General features: G+C 48.5%; 9 protein-coding genes across 9 annotated transcripts; 4 read left to right on the forward strand and 5 right to left on the reverse strand.

Moving 5' to 3' along the window:
• Positions 1 to 481: 481 nt before the first annotated feature.
• On the reverse strand, positions 482 to 2848 carry BJ212DRAFT_40808 (uncharacterized protein). The gene is made up of 4 exons (XM_041343131.1): positions 2609 to 2848; positions 2393 to 2556; positions 1953 to 2337; positions 482 to 1903 (listed from the first exon to the last, which is right to left on the reverse strand). The coding sequence occupies exons 1-4, from the start codon at positions 2749 to 2751 to the stop codon at positions 676 to 678; spliced, it is 1920 nt and encodes a 639-aa protein (XP_041200095.1). The 5' UTR covers positions 2752 to 2848; the 3' UTR covers positions 482 to 675.
• Positions 2849 to 2918: 70 nt separating this feature from the next.
• Positions 2919 to 3822, forward strand: BJ212DRAFT_1311161 (RNA-binding domain-containing protein). The gene is made up of 4 exons (XM_041334007.1): positions 2919 to 3048; positions 3100 to 3156; positions 3204 to 3365; positions 3422 to 3822. The coding sequence occupies exons 1-4, from the start codon at positions 2952 to 2954 to the stop codon at positions 3481 to 3483; spliced, it is 378 nt and encodes a 125-aa protein (XP_041200096.1). The 5' UTR covers positions 2919 to 2951; the 3' UTR covers positions 3484 to 3822.
• On the reverse strand, positions 3823 to 4721 carry BJ212DRAFT_1311164 (transcription initiation factor IID, 18kD subunit-domain-containing protein). The gene is made up of 3 exons (XM_041334008.1): positions 4307 to 4721; positions 4114 to 4225; positions 3823 to 4033 (listed from the first exon to the last, which is right to left on the reverse strand). Exons 1-3 carry the CDS (start codon positions 4681 to 4683, stop codon positions 3845 to 3847), a joined length of 678 nt encoding a protein of 225 aa, XP_041200097.1. The 5' UTR covers positions 4684 to 4721; the 3' UTR covers positions 3823 to 3844.
• Positions 4722 to 4747: 26 nt separating this feature from the next.
• Positions 4748 to 6658, reverse strand: BJ212DRAFT_1565445 (uncharacterized protein). The gene is made up of 7 exons (XM_041341952.1): positions 6049 to 6658; positions 5926 to 5997; positions 5799 to 5872; positions 5637 to 5769; positions 5343 to 5587; positions 5153 to 5293; positions 4748 to 5101 (listed from the first exon to the last, which is right to left on the reverse strand). The coding sequence occupies exons 1-7, from the start codon at positions 6515 to 6517 to the stop codon at positions 4847 to 4849; spliced, it is 1389 nt and encodes a 462-aa protein (XP_041200098.1). The 5' UTR covers positions 6518 to 6658; the 3' UTR covers positions 4748 to 4846.
• A 27-nt stretch (positions 6659 to 6685) lies between these two features.
• On the forward strand, positions 6686 to 7647 carry BJ212DRAFT_41579 (uncharacterized protein). Its single transcript, XM_041343142.1, has one exon. It carries the CDS (start codon positions 6760 to 6762, stop codon positions 7429 to 7431), a length of 672 nt encoding a protein of 223 aa, XP_041200099.1. The 5' UTR covers positions 6686 to 6759; the 3' UTR covers positions 7432 to 7647.
• An 845-nt stretch (positions 7648 to 8492) lies between these two features.
• On the forward strand, positions 8493 to 14771 carry BJ212DRAFT_1256361 (uncharacterized protein; the record flags this gene model as incomplete). The annotated part of the gene is made up of 20 exons (XM_041329787.1): positions 8493 to 9689; positions 9738 to 10040; positions 10096 to 10227; positions 10280 to 10704; positions 10762 to 10885; positions 10942 to 11150; positions 11208 to 11351; positions 11403 to 11541; positions 11599 to 11767; positions 11823 to 11917; positions 12097 to 12692; positions 12748 to 12852; positions 12905 to 12941; positions 12994 to 13216; positions 13267 to 13394; positions 13582 to 13698; positions 13750 to 13950; positions 14000 to 14341; positions 14403 to 14573; positions 14613 to 14771. The coding sequence occupies 20 exons, from the start codon at positions 8493 to 8495 to the stop codon at positions 14769 to 14771; spliced, it is 5016 nt and encodes a 1671-aa protein (XP_041200100.1).
• Positions 14772 to 14877: 106 nt separating this feature from the next.
• Positions 14878 to 15174, reverse strand: BJ212DRAFT_1256248 (dolichol phosphate-mannose biosynthesis regulatory; the record flags this gene model as incomplete). Its single annotated transcript, XM_041329777.1, has 2 exons — positions 14878 to 15054; positions 15118 to 15174. 2 exons carry the CDS (start codon positions 15172 to 15174, stop codon positions 14878 to 14880), a joined length of 234 nt encoding a protein of 77 aa, XP_041200101.1.
• Positions 15175 to 15547: 373 nt separating this feature from the next.
• Positions 15548 to 20320, forward strand: BJ212DRAFT_1257713 (TRAPP II complex; the record flags this gene model as incomplete). The annotated part of the gene is made up of 15 exons (XM_041329882.1): positions 15548 to 15707; positions 15759 to 16156; positions 16211 to 16578; positions 16631 to 16748; positions 16796 to 17675; positions 17716 to 17908; positions 17959 to 18091; positions 18152 to 18249; positions 18302 to 18724; positions 18774 to 19031; positions 19084 to 19403; positions 19461 to 19512; positions 19566 to 19752; positions 19805 to 20021; positions 20073 to 20320. 15 exons carry the CDS (start codon positions 15548 to 15550, stop codon positions 20318 to 20320), a joined length of 4053 nt encoding a protein of 1350 aa, XP_041200102.1.
• Positions 20240 to 21221, reverse strand: BJ212DRAFT_41612 (CybS-domain-containing protein). The gene is made up of 6 exons (XM_041343144.1): positions 21007 to 21221; positions 20917 to 20955; positions 20658 to 20849; positions 20466 to 20598; positions 20330 to 20413; positions 20240 to 20282 (listed from the first exon to the last, which is right to left on the reverse strand). The coding sequence occupies exons 2-5, from the start codon at positions 20929 to 20931 to the stop codon at positions 20376 to 20378; spliced, it is 378 nt and encodes a 125-aa protein (XP_041200103.1). The 5' UTR covers positions 20932 to 20955; positions 21007 to 21221; the 3' UTR covers positions 20240 to 20282; positions 20330 to 20375.
• Positions 21222 to 21226: the final 5 nt, after the last annotated feature.

The raw sequence follows: 21226 nt of genomic DNA on the forward strand, positions 1-21226 counted from the left end.
GGGGAGAACGGTTCGACGGGCACGGTCGAAGAGAACAGGCGACAGGAAACCACTGCCAAAAGAGATGCAAAAACCTGGGCGTGCGATGATTGCAGGGGAATAGAGTCAACATGATTTTATTTTCGAGGATGTATCTTCTCAGGCGGATAGAGGAGGTGTGACTTCTCACCACAAATCCGTACATTATATGACACCTGCTCCATAACTTCCGGTCTACAAAGAATGAATGATCTTGTAACCACATCTAATTAGGCAGTGTTTTCACCTCGTAGTAGCCCGAATTTGAATAGTGAAGCGAGCCTCTGCGAGCGGACCTCGCCGCCAGATATCAAAATCTAAACACGCCTTGATGGCAGCTGGGGGAAATGCACTACCAAAAGCAGTTACCGGTTTGGGGTATGTTGGCTGGGTCGATGTCTCGGATTTATTTAAGTCCGATCAGTAGGTCTTTACATATATCACACGCGTACGCGTCCAATCCATGCGTGCCGCAGATTATCTGAACTGACCAGCTCTGACTAACAGCCGATTTGAAGCCATTGAGGAGTGTTGCTGTGCACCGTCGTTATTAATAACAGTGATGTGCTCTGGGCAGGAGGCTGCAGAGCATAAATGTTGGGATACCAAGTGTATTGATCATGTACATCGTTACAATAGTTCTACAGGATAGACTCATTAGTCTTCCTTTGCGTTACTCATAGTAGGAATTCGCATATGAAACCTATTGGGGCCAACCGGCTGTTCGCTCGTCATTTCCCCAAGTAGTTGAGCTCCCGGCACCCCCGACGCCTGTATAATCGTACCCTGAATCCTCGCAGTCACCTGATCTGCTTTGTCTAGTCCAGTTTCCCGCCGAGGCCTGTGCAATAGATGCAACAGTCGATTTGTGAGGCGCCGTGAGAGGCTGATTGAGTATTTCCGTGGTGTCTTGTAGGGGAAACCCCACTGCTCGTATGGGTCACTTGAAGAGCTGCCCGTGTCACGAAGTCGCATGACGTACAGTTTAATGCGTGGGTCCCAGAATACAGAACAAAAGAACTCCGTCTCTTTTGACCCACTTAACTGGAAGGAGTCCGTGGTCGCCTGCTCGCGTGATATGAATACGAGATTCCAGGGGCGGATGGGGGACGGCTCGTAGGTGGTGCCTCTCGCAGTATTGAGCAGGAAGAGCAGACCCTGGGGAGATATTGGGCGCGAGTGTCCATACGTCACCTGCATAAGCCAGACTGTGGAGGTGCTATCGTCGAACATGATCGCGTCAATTCCAGGGTGCACGAGGGCATGCGTCGGGGAATGAAGAACGTGCGGATGATTCTCGGCTAGCGCCGCAAGTTCGCCTTGGGTAGAGTATGTATAGCTTGAGGGAAGTATGGCCTGCTCTTCCTTGCCGGCGAGGTCAAGTTTGGCACACAAGTTCAGGTCTTTGTGTGCTGGCTGGCAATGCCCCTGTGAGTCGAGACACCCAAGCTCGAAAGTCCCTCCGAACCTAGACATAAGCGCTATCACAGCCTGACGATAAAATATCTTGCCTGACTCCTCGGCGTCCTCTGAGTTAAGCAAGCTGCAGACAGCGTCCTTGGCAATGGAGGGGTCTAAGGAGGCGATCCCGTCTGCGAGGAGCCTACTGGCTACCTGTGAAACCGGGTAGGGTAGCGGCTCTGTGCGAGTATCTCCTGGTTGTACGGCGAAAAGGTTACGGCTGTATAGGGCTTCATGTTCGCGCAATACGGGATGCTGGAACCAGAAATTATCGCGAGCACACTCCAATTTGTGGAGGTAATAATCAGCATGGCTGGGGTGGCGAGACACTTGCAGGCAGGCATGCGCGTTGGACCCAAAATGGGTGTAAGACCATCGCAGAGCCTCTGGATTGTGCTGTTCGTGCGTGTTTGCAGTAAGAGCACTTGGGAAGATGGTCAGCCATCATGAAGAATGCTAATATGTCATTTTACCTCATGGCAACGATCTCGTCCCAAGTGCATGGTTTCATCCACCGCTGAAGAGAAACTTCATATCCAGGTGACCAGTCGATTTTGAAGCCAAAACTATCCAGCCAAAACGTGGTGAAGATGGCCTTGCCGCGCGTGCCCCACATCAATGCCTGAGTGTGTGTGGTGTTCGGGTGCGTGGTGGGGTCTTCATGCGTGCTGTCGACGAGGTGCCACACATCTTCGCGTTGGAATAGGGGGTGATACTCGCTGCCCTCCTGCGGGAGGGTGAAGAACCCGTCTGCAGTGAAGCACATGACGGATGAGTGTAGTTGGTCAATTTGATACGTCACCGGTTGACGAGCGAGAAGACGCTTCACGAGGATATATGCTAAAAAATGAGACTTTCCTAAGGATAATTAGTTGTATTGAGTAGAAGCGCCTCTGGAAGGAACTCGACTTACCAATACCTGCCGATTCATGCACTATGAAATTGCGCTCGATTGCGGAGATATGTTCAAAGAGCAATTCATACTCTGAACGGATGACCATGGAAGTTGCTCCGTTTGGTAACTTGGCATCAGGGCATCCAGATAGATTAACGGCGTCGAAGGTGAGTAGATGTATCCTGTATTAACCTCAATATCATTACAAGACCAAAAGAAAGGAAACCAACTGACCCATTGAAGCCCTCCACATCTAGAGCATAACATTTCACCCCTTGCTTTATAACAGACTGGTCCTGTTTCTGCCAAAGGAAATGATAGAGTGACAGGAAAGTCGAGTGTGATCCCAAAAATGATATGTTATCGATATCCTGCATCAGCGTTTGTGAACAAGGACGTATAAATGAAGGAAGTGAAAGCCGTCGCCATTAAGTGTGACAACATCCTCGGATGACGGATGGATGGATGTCTTACTTCTACAGTATTAGAGTTGTTTACTTGTATTGAATTCTGAAGCCGCTGACTAAGAAATTGAATAGCATCACAATTTGGCCCAACACTAAACTGTTAGTAGTCGATGGAAGAAGGCACCAAGGGTAAGAAGACCATTTTCATTGGGGGTATTGGGGATGATGTCGATGAGACGGTGATCTACGAGCATTTTGCGGCTTTCGGTAGGTGTTTTGTTTCGCGACAACTTCACACTGAACGCTTCGAAACCGCAGGTGACATCATTGAAGTCCAACTACCTCCAGCACCAGCTAATCCATCAAAGCCAACAGGCAAGCAGACAAATTTGAACAGTCATTCATATGCCGACTATCCGTAGAATTCAAACATCGTGGTTTCGCATTTGTGACATACTCTTCTCCTACAGATGCTCAGGATGCAATCGACAACATGGATCTCAATGAGTTACGAGGCAGGGTGTTGAAAGTCAACCAAGCTAAGCCTATGAAAGGCTTGCAACCTCCAGATGGGAATAGAGCTAGTACGTACTACTTATACAAGTTACTGCGACCCCCTCTCAGTCTTTCCTTCCAACAGTCTGGGAATCAGAAGAATGGCTGAAAGAGCACGCAAAGCCATTGGCACAAAGTGGAGGTTAGCAATTTTGCGCATATTCGTATTGTTTCACTGATATTCTCCAGGTGTGCAAGGTCGTACGGCCCAACGAGCCTCTTCTGCAGAAGCCGAAGAACAAGCCAACGATGAAGAGCCGGATGCAATGGAAGAGTAACCAGGCCACGGCAGCCTCAGTCGCCATTTCATGGCAAGTGGAGCAAACAGTTTCAACGAAAACCCACTACCTTGTTGTTCTCGGCAGCTTCCTCATGCCTGCACGATAGTACTTGATGTTGCGAGAGCGGAGACGCGGTATGATGTTGGCATCGGTGGGTGGTCTGTGATGCCAAGATATAAAAATACAGATGTAGTAGAAAATAAGACAGTGCTACTAAAGTAATTCTCCTAGTACTCCTTTGACTGCGTGATGTCGGATTCCTCGAACTGAGCCCGAGCACGTTTGATATCCTCCTGCATAAATAACAATTCTTCCATACGAGCCAGCTTTTTCGCATCTGCTAACCTCGACAAAGCTCGACGAAGATCTTCAATAGACAATCGTGTTTTCCGTTGTGGACCACCAGCAGTTTGACACTATGCCCCAAGTAATGTTTGTTTGAGTTTCGGCACTCACATGTCTGTATAATGTAATACCAAGAAACGAAGACACGCACAATATCTGCAATGAACTCGACAAGTATTTCTTCCATGACATTCACTGTGTCGTTGGCAGGATTCCGATCATCGCCGAAACCATACATGAGGTTTTTCACTGGAGAAATCTGGCTGAAAAGTTTCCTATAGAAATGACCTAACAGAACGCACGCTCTTTGGAAAAGAGGCCCTTGAAATTCGCCTGTTTTCTACCTCGCCCAGTACCTCCCTGCAGTGGCAGCAGGAGCAGTTTCTCGGGCATAGGTTGGGGTATAGGACGTAAATGTGGTCGTCTTCGGAGTGGCAGCGACTGGAGTGGGGATGGGTGTCGCAGCTGGCGGCGCCGTTGTCTGTACTGTGGGCCGCACTGCCTGTTGAGAGGGAGCTTGTGCAGGCTGCTGTGGGATATAGGTGTATGGATATGGCCATGCACCGTAGCCAGTCACACCTGTGGCGTAGCCTTGGTGGTAGGCTGGATAACCCGGAGTCTGAGGGTGAGCATATGCGCCTGGTGCACCTGGGTGATAATAAGGATATGTTGTTCCCGCTGGATGCTGCCCTGGCTGGTAATGTGAGTACGACATGAACATTGAACGCGTTTGTTTACAAGTCGAAGATGCAAAGGACAAGCCGTGGGACACGTTCCTATTTTGTGGGCTGCCCCTATGCGAGTAGTGACTGTACATAGGATCCGAGTAGACAACGACCTTGGTACAAATTATACAACAAAGATAATGAATACTAATATACAGATTACATATCCTGGTCGTCCTGATCGCCTCCTCTCTTCGCGTGCGTTTCGAGATTCCTGGCTTTATCCATCAACTCCCGAACTCTCTGCCACTCGAACTCGATTAATCCACGCTGATCAAACCAGTCCATCACTTTATCTGCATCTCGCATATTTTTGGGAGGTTCAATGCCCCCCGCGAAAGCGACTCGGACAAAACTACGATTGTCATCGAGGACTTCGTCGATTTGCCTCAGCAAAGAGTGATACAAGTGATACTAGTTTCAAAGTCGTCGAGCAATGAACAAAATACTTCGAAGATAGCTTACCTCCCAATGACTGAACTCGTGGAAAACTCGTGTCCGAGCAGCGCAGAAGCGGCCGAGATAAAATTGATTGTCAGAAGATTTGTGACCAATATCATCAGAATCAGTGTCTGATGAGCTCGATGACTCATCCTCATCCTCTGACTACTCGCAATCAGTTGTGTAAAACATAACTGGACGAGCTAGAACATACCTCGAAATCGTATTTATCATATGGCTTGCCGCTCACTCGGCCCATTAGTGTGGATATTCTCCCACCCAGATTGCAAGCATCACACTGAGGAGCACTGAACTTCATTCGTACTAATTCGAATGTGGGGTATCTTTCGAGCGGCCTCTTGAATTGAGGTTTCCAGACCGAGGATGTGACAAGAGAGTCCTTCATCCCAGATAATTTTCGTCGTGCTACCTGAAGTGGGACAGAGAAATATGTATCCGCTGCAGTCCGTATTAGCACTGTCCTTCGAATGACAATGAATATGCATACTTTCCAACATCTTCTTCATGAATGAGCGTCTGTCAGAAGGAGAACGAACAGCCATGTGGACAAATAACTGGCAGACAATCTTGAATTGATGGGCAAGATCTTGATGGGTGTTCATACTAAAAGCGATGGGTAGCTGTGTAGTCAAAACACCATGCTCGCCACTTCCGGTGACTCGGCGTCCGACTCTGAGGATTCGAGCTCAAGGTCTATCTCTGAGCGTTTCTTGCCCTTGAGACCTTACAGAATATTCGATGAGAAGAAATTTCATGAGTCAGAGGTATTGACCCACTCTTCAACTTCTCAAGATGTTTTTGAAATGTTGTTTTCTTGTCGCGAGCGCGGAGACGTGACTCAATGATGTCTGTGGAGGCAGCGATGTAGCACTGTAAGAAGGAAAGTAGGTAGAGCTTACCATTCTCGTCGACTTCATCGATAACACTTCCTTCAGGACTTGGAGGTCTGGCGCCCTTGACCAACTTTCGTTTGCGCGGTTGAGATTCATCATCAGAATCTGCTATTGCTTTCCTCTTCCTCTTCCCTTTATTGCTCCTTTTCCATCGCATAGGTATGCCAATACGATCCTCCAGAGAGTCATCGCTTGCTGCCACATCTGGCAGACTGTCTGTGACAACGAGTGATTTCTTGAGCCGTCTAGTACTCGGTCGGCGTGGAGAATCGTCTTCATCGCTGACATCAATAACTTCTGGTTCAAACTTTATAGCGCCGACATCGCTATCCTGTGCAAGATCGTCACTTGTGTCCGAGTCAAGAGCGATAACCTTATGCTTCCGCTTCGCCTGTCTCTTCTTCACAGGTGCTGGGGGTGAAATTGGTGCTGGAGAGGATGGAAATAGAAAATCGCCCAAAGTTTTCTGCTTCATCTTGCTGGGAGATGATGTTTTATCGAGCCGTGCGCGTGATTCATAAATGGGGTGCTTAGATACAGTCAATAGATTCGCCAGGGGACTAAATACTTAATGCTGTGGCTGTGAATGTGGAGGTGTGGTCTTGACCCACAGATTATGATGACTAATCGACTCACTTCGAATAGTAAGCGCTTTCGTGCAGTCGGCTCATGAAAACTCTGGACGAGTTTCTGACGTGACCAATAATCTAAGCCGCCATGGCCACACCGACTCGAGCCTCTATGAAGTCTACACCACTACTTCGCGTTGACACTGAGTCTCTCACACCTCCATCCCATATCAAGTCAGGTTATGATGGCTCTCCTGGCGGGACGAGTAGTGCCAGCCTTACTCCTTCACCGTCATTTTACATCCCGCTTTCACCCAATGTAGACAAACATTCGCCTTCAGCACAATTAGCCAGAATGGCACTGTCGCAACATGACTCCATGAATCACGCCAGAGAGGAGTCGAAAAAGCTCGTGGGGTTGCTTCTTGACCAGCTCTCTTCTAGAACGCGTCCTCCCCCAATTTTCGATGCGTTAAATGTTCATGCTACTCCATCGACTGAGGCAGGTCTTGGCCACATAATTGGAGCAGTACGCAATGTAGTTAAACAGAAGTCACACAAACGCTTGCAATCCATGAAGGAAGATAGTGACGATGAAGGAAGTGACTGTGTTGTTTTCTCTTCTGAAACCACTTTTGACCTCATGGTCCAATTGAAAGAGGTATTGCAATTTTCTGCTTCGCAGGGCTGGCAGGTGTTTGATCAAGGGTATGAAATCATTGTCTCAGCGCTAGTCAAAGCATCGCTGAAACTCGCACAGAGCTTCTGGACTGGGTACAGATACCAAACAATTCACCATTCGCAGCTCTATGAGACGTAGCATTAGTGAAAGGCGCTCGAGATCTCGTTCGCCTTCGTCGAAGGGACACTCGCAGGCTCCTTCGCTTATAACACTGTGCATCTCCATCCTTTCCTCAGTGATATCGGAAGACTGTCGTTTTCAAATTTCTTCGCCCAGACCATCGAAACCTCCAAACGCGCTGCAATCAGCGTGCCTTGACATTGCCCAATTTCTTGCACATGTCCACTCCAATGAACCATCAATAATCTCCCGTATCGCGTTTGCGGTTCTTCCTGCGTTCGGGACATTTCGAAGCGAGATGCATCCGCGTTTACTGTCCTTTTTCGACAATGTAATACTTAGGGGAGTGCTTGAGGATCTAAATCGAATCAGGGGATACATGCCTGCAGCTATGTCGGGTACGTTCAGTTAGATGAGTTCGGATAATGGGAAATTTACCGACAGCAAAAGACGTAGTTATCGATAGTCTTGGCCAAGGAAACCCCGTTTCTATTCAAGTTGAAATGGCCCTCGACGACGAAGAGAGTTCATCTCGCCAGACAGCTTCGTGGCAGCCTTGGACGTCTCTCGCCTCTGCGAGTTATACCCGTATCCAGGCCACAAGTGCACCTCTCCAGCCTCTGCCTGTATACTACCTGGCCTCCATAACCCCTCCGCTGTTGGCTGCCATTCTAGAAAACATCGATACTACGCTGCTACCCACGTATAGTTTATGCCGGCTGCTTGATACCATAGTCAACTCCAAGCCAGACTCATGTTTGGATGTATTGGAAGTGATAGCATATCATGTACCTCAGAGTCGCCGCGCTGCTCTATGCCTGCTGGCAACTTTTTGGCCACGAGCTCTTGGACATGTCGTCATTAGCAAGTCTCTGCCTGTCCTTGGTCAGGGGGAGCAACCTTGGACAGGGAGTATGCCCAACCCTCCACTGCAATCAAGCACTTCCTGTGCGCACGATTTTGTACCATGGAGATTTCGGCAGTCACAGCGGCCTTCGGTATTTGACGAAGCCTGTTCAAGTTCCTGTCAATCATGTGCTTCCTCCATCATGGGGTTTGGACTTCTCTGCTGTGGATGTATGTGCGCCGTGCACTTCGATTGCTACAACTACCCGGAAGGCAATGTTCATCATCAGTACGCTGCGGCGTCCAATTCGGAAACACGGAAATTGGCCGTTCACCGCTTCTGCCTCATTCCCCCATATAAGCGGGACGCCGACCTCATTACTGTGAAACGAGCTCAACATATTTTCAGATACGTCAATCTCTTTACCCTGCCCATTTGCTTTCATTGTTTTCTGCCGATATGGGGTTGTCAGGCGTTCCACTGTACGACATGCAAGCTTTTTATGCATCTCACGTGCCTCGATAGACCGCTCGCGATCTGTGGAATTGTAGATACCAGTTCCGTTCACACGACGGTATCATTGGATAGCATCAGCCGCACATTTGCGGATTACTACGGGGATCTCTTCCTCTCATCTGAAGACCTGGGGAAGCGGAGTTTTGAGGATATCTCTGTATCATCTGCCATGCTCTGGACGCAACTGCAAATCTATAACAATGGACTTGCCCTTGGTTCATTTGTTCTGGCATCAGACAGTCATGAAGATACAACCAAGGGATTCGAGCTGCAATTTCTGGTTGAACTTTACGAAGCTTACTTATCTTCTGGAAAGCTTCCCGTCTCTGCGACTCTCGGAGAATACCTTGAAGCCAACCGACACAACCCATCCTCTTCGGCGATTATGTTTGATTGGTCAACTTTAGCTTACATCTCCTCCACTATCAGGACATCGCACGATGTACAAACTCCACTGCTAGGTGCTTGGCCAGACTTGTGTGTGCCTGGCGAAAATATGACGACACAGGATGGCAATGATGCAGCACGTCATCCGTTCGAGGTCGTCACGTTAGGGCATCTCCGTAATTCCCTGGGATACGAATTTAATATGTTGTCCGAGGGTCCTGCGCGTCACTGTCTTTCTCATCTTCACAAACTTGGCTTCTTCACATGTGCAGATTTGCCTACGTGTGTACCCGAGCCTGGAAAATCAGGCCAACACTGCTACTTTCCACTGCCGCTTGGCTTTGACTTGTCCGCTAATGTGGAGACGCTAGTGTCAGCTATTGAGGCTTGCCTTTCCGATTTGGACCTTTCGGTTAACGAATACGGCTTCTTGCTCCTGGTGAGGCGCTTCTGGCCTAGCGGGCTGGCATCAGATTATGCCCTGCGCAGGTTATCTCATGCTGTGTTATCATGGATCTTTGCAGAGGTAATATATTTCTTTGATGACTGGTACTTGGTTCACTTTGTTTTCTAGGATGACAATTTGGCAAAGATTCTCCGTGACTTCATCCCACAAGGGATTGATCTCCCAGGTGTTAGGAGCGGATCCGATGCTCCTGTGTGGCCAATAACTTATCACGCGCGTCGCGCACCAAGTAGTTCCGTCAATAATGGCGGTGACTATGTCGCAGCCAGGCGTTCTCTGCTTTCAAGATATGCTGCCCGGTGGCTTCTAGCACTACATGATCAAGATTTTGTCGCTTATGTCCGATTATTGTCTGATAATATCCAGGATATTGCTTCGCATTATGAAAGCTCATGTCTCAATGTACACGAAGTCCGTGCCACTCCTATGAACGTATAGTTTGCAAACTGATTTGGAGGCCTGACAGTCACTGTCGACCGCGGAAAGGTCACTGCGCTTTATGATAAGATTGTGCAGGGCTTCAGTCGACTTCACAGTGCTTGATGATTTATTTCTCATGTGGCTTCAGACACTCAAACCTGAGGTGCTCGATACAGCGGTACGGGATGTGATACTTGTTGACTCAATGACCGATGTTCATTAATCCAAAGTCTCTTCCAGTTCTGCAACGTCTCCTCAATCGAGATTCAGCTGAGAACACATCTCGCCACACCACATTTGTTGACCAGATTTTTGCGCAAGTCGATGGGCACGCAGTGAAGATATCTGATCCATGGGGCATGGTTCGACGGGCGGCCAAGGACAACGGCCTTTTGGACAGCCTCCGCTGGCTGAGGTTATTTGCCCGTTCGGGTGTTGATATTGACGTTCCAATATTTGCTGAGTACAGCAAACTGTCGCGGAAAGGGCTTGTAACCTTGAAGCAGGCCTCGGTCTTCGCTGAAGCCACCTTAGTGTCCGTGTGGACGAGGTCGATGGGTCGACAAGATCTACAGAAATTGATCTCAACTATGATCGCTAGCCTACAGCCTGCTATCGAGAGTGCCCTCCGATCCTCAAGTGACGATGCTTTATGGTGGGGTTTCCGGATACCACTGCTTATGCTGCCTCATTGCTGACAACGTGATTGAAGTGCATCGACGTTCATCAGGCAATCCCTCACTACTTGCTTGTTGCTTTACGGATGTGATCGCGCCATACTTACTTCAAACGAAATGATAACAGAAGAAGATATCAAAAATCTTCCTTCAAGGCAAGTTAGATCAACCACGTTCAGCTCGTGGTCCAAAGCTGACCGAACATCAGGAGAAAGCAGAACACACGCACGGGTCATGCTCCCGACCCCATTATCATCAACGGCGAACTGATACTTGTTCTCAGTACTCTCGTCACCACCGGCACAGAACAAGTCGTTTGTCTCATTGCGAAATTCCTACATTCTTTTATTATGCATGCTTCGCTTCTTGAGGCACATGAGGTCGATAACTTCGTGTTACGCAATGGAAGCACCCTATATTCATGGTATGCACAATCATCTCTTAAGTTTGTGATCGGCCAGGCAACTCTTCCTTATCACAGTATCTGGCATTTTTATGGGATTCAGCATCATGAGATCGCAAGTATTAGGACCACCTTATTCCTTAGAATATTGATTGTCGATCCACAATCGTTTCACGAGTTTATGTCCTCGATGAGCGGACCAACAGTTGCATGGGACATCAGGTATCTACATTCTTGTCGCCTTTGAGATGCGAATAACGTGCTGGCAACTAGACTCCTGGCCCTGGACAGATTCTTTCGCATGGTACTAGACATTACTAGTCCTGACTTTGTGGTTAAAGATCGGCCCTGGAAACACAGCGTCGTTGACCTCTTCTACCATGCATTTGAACCGCTCTGGATCGACGAGAAGGTATGCCGACAGTAATTTATTTTGTCAGCACCTGACTGATGCAACCCTTGCCAATAGGAAGAAGTCAGGACAGCAGTTGACACCTGGTTGCAGACATTGCTTTCGGCCCATTTGGATGCCATTGCATCATGTTGGAATGATGCCTTTCCTTACCTACCTATGTCAAAGCGTCTCCGGCTGGTCTCCTTTCTGCTCCAGCTCCAATCACATTTCCCGACGTGGAGAGGTAACATTCATTAAACATCCTAATTCTACTGATATTAAGTGTGAATTTATCGTAGTGCTTTCCTGGAGCACAGTTATCGAGACACTGCTCGAATACGATTACTTACAACACAACAGCAACGATGAAGATGGCCCTGCCGCTGCTCACCTTGTTCGTCAAAATTTCTGTTAATGAATCAAGCACTCCGCTAACCATACATACCGACAGGAAATGTACGGGTTGAAGACTCAAAATGATGCCCACCCGCGAGATTTAGACCCAGAAATTCACTCCATTCAGGTGCGAGGGGCTGCTGTGTCATCAATGTTTCTGTTTGACTCCTCGAACAGCTATCGATTGCGTTGCTTGGGTTGCGCATGATGAAAAATGGAGTCGAGATCGACCTCACGTCATGCCTGAAGCTCAAGCTGTATCTGGCCAAAATGGTTGGCTTTAGTGGGGCGCAGATGGTCTCTGCATTCAATGGGCGGGCGTTCTCAATCCACTTGGATGGCTTCAGTGGCATTCCACAACAGTCTTTGCCGTGTGTGAACGAATTTGCACGCGTCTTGGATGCCCCCCATCCATTTGACCTGCCGCCTTCCCTTATGAGCAGTCCGTTTACCGAAGACGATAAACCCTGTCGCGTGCTTATTGGGTCCATTTGGATGGATGTCGTGCTGGGTGTTTTCTGCGCCATAGACGAACCACTCGAGCTCCCAGCTCTTACCTTGAAGAGCTTGCTGGAAGCACTAATGGCAATGATTTTTAAGCATGACTTCGATAGCCCCGCGCTCAGACATCTCGATGTTCTGCTCCGCAAGGCATTGAAGAAGACCTTAGATATGTTGTTAATTGACCTGAGCCATGACTTGCGTCAAGTGGCATTATTTGTGATAGAGACATACATCAAGAGAGGCTCTGCCATATCTGGCGCGCTAGTGACGTGAGGATGGTATACCTTTCAACTTCGTTGTTAACTGATCTAAAGTTGCCTATAGTGAATCAATTGAACGTGCTGTTGCACTGATTGCATTATTGAAACATAACACCGAAGATATGTTGGTTACTCAAGCAAAATCATTCATCGAAAACACGCTTGTCACGTAAGGTGGCTTTCACTGCTCGTTCCCTGCCCGTTGATAACCTCTGGCTCAGATTAGCACCAAGTGGAGTGTTCTGCAGTTTGTGCAAAGTATGTTATCCGCATGGTGGGAGTGTCTCAAACTGATCAGCATGTATTCAAGCGCCCGCTGAGCTCGGATTTTTTCATTGTAATACAATCCATCGTAGAAGATGAATTCCGCAGGGCACCCTCGTCACAGGAAAGCCTCCGAGAAGTTCTTTTGCAGAGCGTCGTGACACAGCCTCCAGACGCTGATTGGAAGATCAATCATAATATTGCTTTGAACGTGAAGGAATATACAGAGTTGGTCTACTTTGAAGGACTCAGCAAATGGTTAATCAAAGGTAAGAGATATCTCTCCCACTTCTACCACTCGTGCCAATTGGATTGGCAGACCTCATAAGTTGGCTTACGGTGACGGCACGCCGAGCATCGGCTCTGGGAAACAACGCCGGATTTGACCCCAATCTCCTGCTGTATATTTCCGCAACTCTTTTGCAGTATAACAAAGTGCATGCCGAGGTAAGATATACAACGTTTTTGACCCAAACCAATCGATGATCATTCCTGACATTTCCTTTAGGATCTCCTGGAGTGTACAAAAACGGTACTGAGGGTCGCATTATCGAGGTCCAATGTGGAGAAACAGAGTCTAATTCGAGCATCACACGCTGTCAGTTCGCTCAGTGACACATCTCTGAGTTCAAAGCAGGACTTGGTGTCTTCTAACACGAACCACGTAACGCATATCTTGCTGGAAGTACTGGAGGATGTTTTTCGAGCCAGAGCACGAGTCACGCCTTCCACTTTGAGTGCGATCGTCGAGGTAATTATTTTCTCTCAAAAGATGTGTTTCATCATCTGATCATTGCCTTAGACGATTCTTTGCACTGATGTCCGAATTGTTGGACTACGACAAGTGGCGTGCAGTGGGCTTTACTTTCTACACACTCATGTCTGGGTAATTTCTGAGTCAAGCGTGGAGTTATCTGCCTCGATTTCTGTTGCGCGATTGGTCCTCCATGCTGTAGGTGTTGGGCACGCGTCGCTTTCAGAGATGATTTCCGAAGGTTTCGAGGTACGCGCTCGATGCATATCGTGGACCCGAACTCAACGAACCTCACCAGAAATCCACACAAGCTGGCACAGTCGTCCGTGCTTGGAATATTCTACTGCTCGGTGTACTTAGCGACTCTGCTGACACGCACATCCGAGTCTTATTGCCGCAGTTGAATGTCTTCACACCGGCATATTACAAGTGCTTGGGCACATATGTGCTCGAAGGGACGACGCCTTCCGAATCTGCTGTGGCAGATGTAGAACACGCTTTCATAGCTCTCAAGTTGTGGCTGCTGCTTGCACAAATGCCACTTGCCAACTTAACGCGAGAGTCACCCAGCGTCAAGGCCATCTGGAACGAGTTGTGGCCTCCATTCGAAGCGCTGGTAAATCTCTTCAAAGTTGACAATGTCCCAGAAGATCTCTTGGTAAGATATCTGACTTCTGCCCAAGAATCCTGCGCTGACGCAGTGTCATCAGCCACTGGCCACAACAATATGGGCTTCTGTAGCAAACTTATTTCTCTTTGTGCTCCAATCACGCTCACCTGTAGGGTTGGACACTGTACCGTGTGCGGCAATGCTGAATCGCCTGTGTGACTCTGGAAGACGAAACTCCGCACTTGGCAAGGCATGTTCTCCTGTCTTGTCTTTGAACCATGCTTATTTTATTCGTATGTAGCTGTCCCGAGCTCTAGATGGAGAGCTTCTACCCGAATTGCTGCCGAGCGTGGTCATTGCTCAAGCAAAGCAGGATGTTGTGAATGCAGAGAAGTTGCGAGTGTTGGAAAGTGTGCAACGACCCGTGGAACGTAGAAGGGACATGCGGATTCCTACGTAGCCCCAATACAACATCAGTTTCGCAATAGATTCTAGGTACAGGAAATTAATGAATCTGAGGAAAGGTCGACAAAAGGAGAGGCGACGGATATGCATATCTCTGGGTATCAGGCTGCCCTGAGTTTCGCTTTTTGTGACTTCTTTCTATTCTCCTTCATGATTGTGGAGCCAATGAAGAAACCGATACCCGAAAGTCCAACTACGAGCGCAAATGCTGGCAGCCGTATTGCCCATTCACGTGCAGGAAAATAGTTGTGTATGGGGCTGGATGCGTCAAAGAAAGGCTGAAAAATGGGCGAGTAACTATCAGCTATATGGCCCGTCCAACGTAAGCCAAGCGAACTGACGAGTAAGATGGCCCATGTCGTGTAGTACGTGAATACGAAGCCGGCAACTAGCAGCATCACTCCTCCAAGAAACTTGTCGCTTGCACCCTTGGATAGTTGCTCCCATCAGCCAACCTTAAAACATCACATAGATTTACCGCTCACCATCGCAAAGTCTGTCAAACCTACTTGGAAGTTGAAGCTGAGGTCGAGTGTGATTATAAAGAATAGAGCAGTGCGACTCCGGAGTCGGCCAAAAGTTGAAGTTGAGGTTGGTGGGTTGGCGGACCGGCGGACAACACGACCTACATACATAACACGAGTGCGTAATTTGTTTCTGAGTCAAAATCATGCCAGCTCATTATCAACGTTTGCGAGCAGCTGAGCACCAAAAGAATCCGACTTTCGTACTTGATGATTTGAGCTTGTAACGAACAGCTCAAGGCATTCCATGAACTCTTATGCATTCGCAGCGCTTGCGCACATCCAAATCCTTGTCCTCCCAGTGGGCCCAATACCCCGTGCTGCCTTTGAGAAGTATGCGGCGGAGATCAGGACATTCGATTCAATTCGCTTAGGTGACATACCTACTGGCATGAAGGATGAACGAGGTATGCGAGTCCTTTTTGCTTACACGACAGTTGCTCATGGATCCGAGTCAGCTCGTTTCATGCCAAGTCCACTTTCCAGTGGTTATCTATATCTGAGCTACCCATCCCATCCTGCTCCTCCTCGCCATATATCGCTGTCCCTATTCCGACCGTCTCACTTTACGCTAGGCATAATCGGTGTCGCTGCGTGTTCATCCTCATATTCCCTTGCTTCTGCCCTTGAGCAATTCGAGAATACTGTGCTCGACATCTCTCCGGAAGGCTCGACATTTCCCTTGGCCAAAGTCTGCTTTGCCTTTGAGGATGAAGAAAGTGTTGGAAGCACTGGTCTCGGACACGCGTTACCTGGGATTGTTTCAATTCCGAGTGTGATGGGGAATAAGAAACTTTATATCGGTACTCTGCTCGCTGATCTGTGCTCTCACATTCTAGCTGAACTTGGTCGTGTGGTATGGATCAACTTTTCATACAGAGTCCTAAGGACCTTACTGACGGATTTATAGTATCATGTTCTGGAGAGTCCTGTAGGAAATGAGTATTTGAATTCGGCTCTTTTCCCGACACTCCCTTCTCCATCTGAGATACCGCTTTCTCTCAGTTTCGGAAATCTTGGATATCCTTCGTACTCGAGCCAGCCAGAACTCGATTCATCGAGCCTCGCGATGCCCGGCATCCAGATCAAGCGTAGTTCGACTGCCGGACCTGGTGTCAGTCACACAGCATCCCTTATCCAACGGCCATCCACACTTGGTCCCCCAGGGGTCAGGAAACGCGCTAGTGCAGTCGGTGCCGTTTCGTCACATGGAAGACTTTACAAGGTTCTCGGTGATTTCTTCCTGTTGGCTGGCAGGACAGAAGATGCATCGTTGTGGTCCGTGTCCTCTATTCATCTCGTCAGTTCATCGTAGTTGAATTCGCCTAAGGTATGCAGAAGCTATCGTGCTGTTTAAGACCGGGCAGGACCCTGTATGGCATGCCTCCGTGTTAGAAGGGATGGCGACGGTTTTTGTTCTAGATGCATGGTCGGCTGGCCAAGGCCTGGTAAGTCAGCTATCACTCTTGATGAGCGATGTTGAAATCGTATGCAGCAATCCTCTGTTAGTAACAGCGGTGTCAAGGAACCTTGGGCCGACATATACGAGCAATTGACTCAGGCTATAGCTCTCTATCACAAGGCTCCTGTGTCTTCTGAGCTTAGCCAGGATCATTCACTTCTGGCCTTGACATACTGCACAGCTGTTATGCGCCAAACATCCCTCCTTTTCTGCACTTGGTCTACCAAGGGGTGGGGTGCATTAGCTTTTGCTTCAATGCTACAGCCAGGGTCGACCTCATATATGCAGAAAACAACGTCTGATAGCTCCTGGACAAATCTGGAGCGCATAAGTACTGTGTCAGGCGTGTCTCGTTCACAGATAGCGAACACTGTATCGCAAGCACACGGACCTTGGCTACTGCATCTTGGTTCTCATGAGCGGCTCACTATTTTGCAATCTATGGCGAGCATTTATTCATCCCTTGGATACAGGCGGAAGGAAGCCTTCATTCTGCGCGAAGTCATCAGCTGCATCATGGATCTCATTGTTTGCGGCCGGGAAGAAAATGACCTCCTGCGGAAATCTGACGTTGGAAGCGCAGGCATGGGCAATCGCTCCGAGAATGGTGACGAAGTGAGCATAGTCGGGAAGGGGGCTGTTGGTGTGCGACGAAACGAGGTTCTGGAAGGCAATCAGAGCATCCTGAAACTCCTCGTCCGTGCCTGCAAGGTTCTTGGTATTGATCTGGAAGCGGTCTGCGTGGCAAAAGCAACAGACGATACCAGCAGCGAAGTAGGGGGTGAGGATAATAATGGCTCTGCCGTGGAGGACTTAGATGGCTCAGCAGATGCAGCAAAGGAATCCTTCGGGTGGCCAGAGCTTCAAGTTGGAGTTATTCGCGAGGCCATTGCTGTGGCAGAGGCACTTCCCGGTCAGTAGTATTTTTGACAAGACAACAGCCTCTGAGGAAGCCCCAGATCCGCTCGCTGTGGCGCGAATATCACTGTCTGCGTTGAGAACAATGCATTCCGTGTTGGCCAGTACTGATCAATACCATCTGTATCAAACTGCTGGACGTGCTCTTGCTGCTATGCGTCGGCGCGGTGACGCACCTGCAGTTGAGTACTGGGCCGGGAACCCTATCGCGAGTCTTGTATTACTGCCGTATGTGATTGTTACAAACGGTACAACCATGTTAACTCCCGCCCTTACAGGTTGGCCTTGCACCGCCTGCCAATTGAAAATCCATGTTCCATATTGACTGCAAAATCTTCTGCCACGAATTCGCTGCTTAGCGGTATCATTGACCCTTTCCTATATAATCCCAGGAAATCATCAGGACCACAGGTCAGTCCCTTGTTACCGACAGTGAGACGTATTTTCACCGCATTTTTGGGATGTTCATAGAGCAAGAACTTAATTGTTCAAGGTGAACCTATTGAACTCACGATCACCTTACGAAATCCTTATGTGTTCGATCTGGAAATCCAAAGTATTTCGCTCAGGTATAGCATTTGCTATGTCAGTTGACCAATGAGTTAACCTTGGGATCCTTAGCACAACCGGAGTGGAATTTGAATCCAGTCCTATCTCAGCACTCGTCATCCCTCCCAATACACTCTATCCAATTACCATCATTGGCACTGCGAAAACGCGAGGAACTTTGGTTTTCCGAGGTTGCATTGTTCAAGCCCCTTGGGGAGCTCCGAGGGAGTTTCTATTGCCTGTCCCGACTGATGCCGACCAGAATCTTTTTGCACGCCGTCGAAGTGCTGTGAAATGCGAAAGCGGTCGCACTAAGTATTGGGGCCTCGACTCTCGTCCGTGGGAGAAGGATGGGAGGCGACTCAGTACCTTACTCCCATCCCTCAAGAAACCACCTCAATTTTTACAATGTGTCGTTGTTCCTGAGCAGCCCCTCCTCCGAATCAGATGGACGTCGCTTACGCACGGAGCAGTTATGCTGTACAACGGCGAAGAGTATGTGTGCTTGTTCTCTTAAATATTTTTATTGATTGATGCGCTGCAGATCGACCATTCGCTTGACTTTGGAGAATATTTCCGCATTGCCGATTGATTTCCTTCGGTTATCTTTCGAAGACTCCACCATTGGTCCCGCACAGGAAGCTCTGTCCGAAGGAGAACTTTCCGTCTTCGAAACGTATGAGACAGAATACGATCTTCTGCACCGCAAGGCATTTTCATGGCGCAATGAAAGGGAGATCACCAACATTTTGCCAAACCAAAAGGTGGTTCTTTCTGTTACATGTGTAGGGAAAGTTGGATGGTATGTTTCTACTGATTCCTCGACCTTTAGCGGGCACTGAAATCATTGTTAGTGCACATGGTACCGTCCATATATCATATTCCCAGGTCAGTCGAGAGCACGAGGAACAGATGCCTGCATCCGAGGTGTTCTACACTCGACAGTTATCGTATCCGGTAACAGTGACTGTTTACCATATGCTGGAGTGTCATGATCTGAGCCTTATGCCAATGGTTGATGTGGACTACGATGACATTAGTCTCCGAGCTAGCAATTCCGTGATACACCTCCTTCCAGAAGTTGATGATCCGGCGGAATGGTGCTTGTTTGCAATTGATGTCCGCAACACGTATGGGCTCCCATTTGAAGTTACATTCGAACGCGAACAAGCTGGTAAGCGCGGGACTTCTATATCGTTCTAAACTCCTTCCTGATGCTGAAGTTCCACAGAAACGGAAAGTGCAGCTGTTTCATCAACCGTCCCTCCAGGGTCAATGTCGCGGTAAGTCGTTCACGAAACATTTACACACGTGGCCTCACGCCAGGTATATCAAGTATCATGCTTCCGGTTAGGAAGTTCAGGCTACCAGATAATCATATTTCGCAACCCATACCGACATTATCAGACCGTCAGTTCGTCGTCGGAAAGTCCAAGTTGTCGATAGAAGAGGAACAAGCTCAACGAGAGCTGTTCTGGTATCGTGAGGAGCTCCTCAAGATCGTTTCCGCTCGATGGAAAGAGGTCAGTCATTCTTCACTCAAATTATATTTGTCGTTGATATTTATCGGTTCAGACGAATGGTGATAGACACGGAGATCTCTCGCTGCGACAACAACGGTTGACGCTCCCGATGTTAAAGGCCTTGCGAACAGACGTGGTGCAAATGGACTTGACGCTAATAGTGGACAGCCCGGATGGTTCACCCCAAGAACTCGATTATAGTGGAGGCAAATATATCGCCAGTCCAAACGAGATGCTCTACCTTCGTGTCGAGGTTGTCAATCCATCATGTTCGTCATTTCTCGAGAATTTTTCTCACTCAGCTCTAAATTTGCCCACAGTATCGCCTCTTGTGATGACACTGGACTTGATTTTTGATCCAGCTGAACAGGTCCTTTCGGAAGGCGTTTCATCTAACATAGCAGTAGGGAAGCTGAAACCCGGCGAGACCAAGGCTGTGGAAGTGCCACTGTGCTTCCTCTGCACTGGTCGTTTTGAGATTGGGGTGGAAGCTCGGATAATGGGAGCTTTGAAGGACAGTCGAGTAGGTACTAGTAGAATTTGCATCTCTGTTAGAGAGGATGGATAGTACGATTACACTTAATTCGCGATTTCTTGTCTCTCGATGTAATCTGTATATAATCTTACGCTGTCCAGACCTTCGCAATCAGCTCCGTCAAACCTACAGGAATCTAAGTCAGATGAGGAACGAAGACAAGAATAATTTGTCGCACCAATATCATTTGTATTGAACTGATAAATGCCGACAAGTACGCCAACTGTCATTGTCCTCAGTGTCCAGGTCGTGATAGGGCTAAGGATGGGAAATTTGCGTTTGTGCAGGTAGTCCACAATCATTGAGTCGAACTAGCATAAAGAAAGTAACGTCAGACACTCGCAGAATACTACCTCTACGGCCCACGCACCCCAATATGAGAGTGCATCACTAAGCTGAGACCAAGCAATCCGTCGAGGACTGGGTAGGATGACCCGGAGGTCACAAAAGCTGCTGCGGTCATGGGTACGAGGGAGGCCGCAAGAAGTCGCTCGAATGCCCAGTGATACGAGCCATGCGTTCTTGATGAGGGAGGGAACTCGATAGGGTCGTTGACTGTGCCCTTTATGATAGCTGCCAAGTGAGCATAAGCTTGCCAGGTATCATACAGAAGGATTCATTAAACATACGTCCACCTGGCACATATTGGGCGGTCGAGCTTGCTCTCACTTTGATATGTAACATAAGTGAGGAGTAGGCAAGGTTCAAATTGTCCTTACCTTGCAATGCAGATCGCAAGACATTACGTCCAGTCGCAGGAAGCAAAGGTTCGGGGCAGCGTTGAGCGGAAGAGCATAGACGAAGCCATTGTCGCCGGCGGTGTCAACGATGCTAGTGAAGGCGAAGAAAAATGGTGGGCGGGCCGCGGTGCGGAGGAGTGTGGATAAAGCCGCAAGCTGTCAGCGGGATGGTTGGGTAGAAAGCGCGATTTCCCATATA

Source organism: Suillus subaureus, assembly GCF_016647635.1.
Source record: "Suillus subaureus strain MN1 chromosome Unknown BJ212scaffold_1, whole genome shotgun sequence".
NCBI classification, from domain to species: Eukaryota; Fungi; Basidiomycota; class Agaricomycetes; order Boletales; family Suillaceae; genus Suillus; species Suillus subaureus.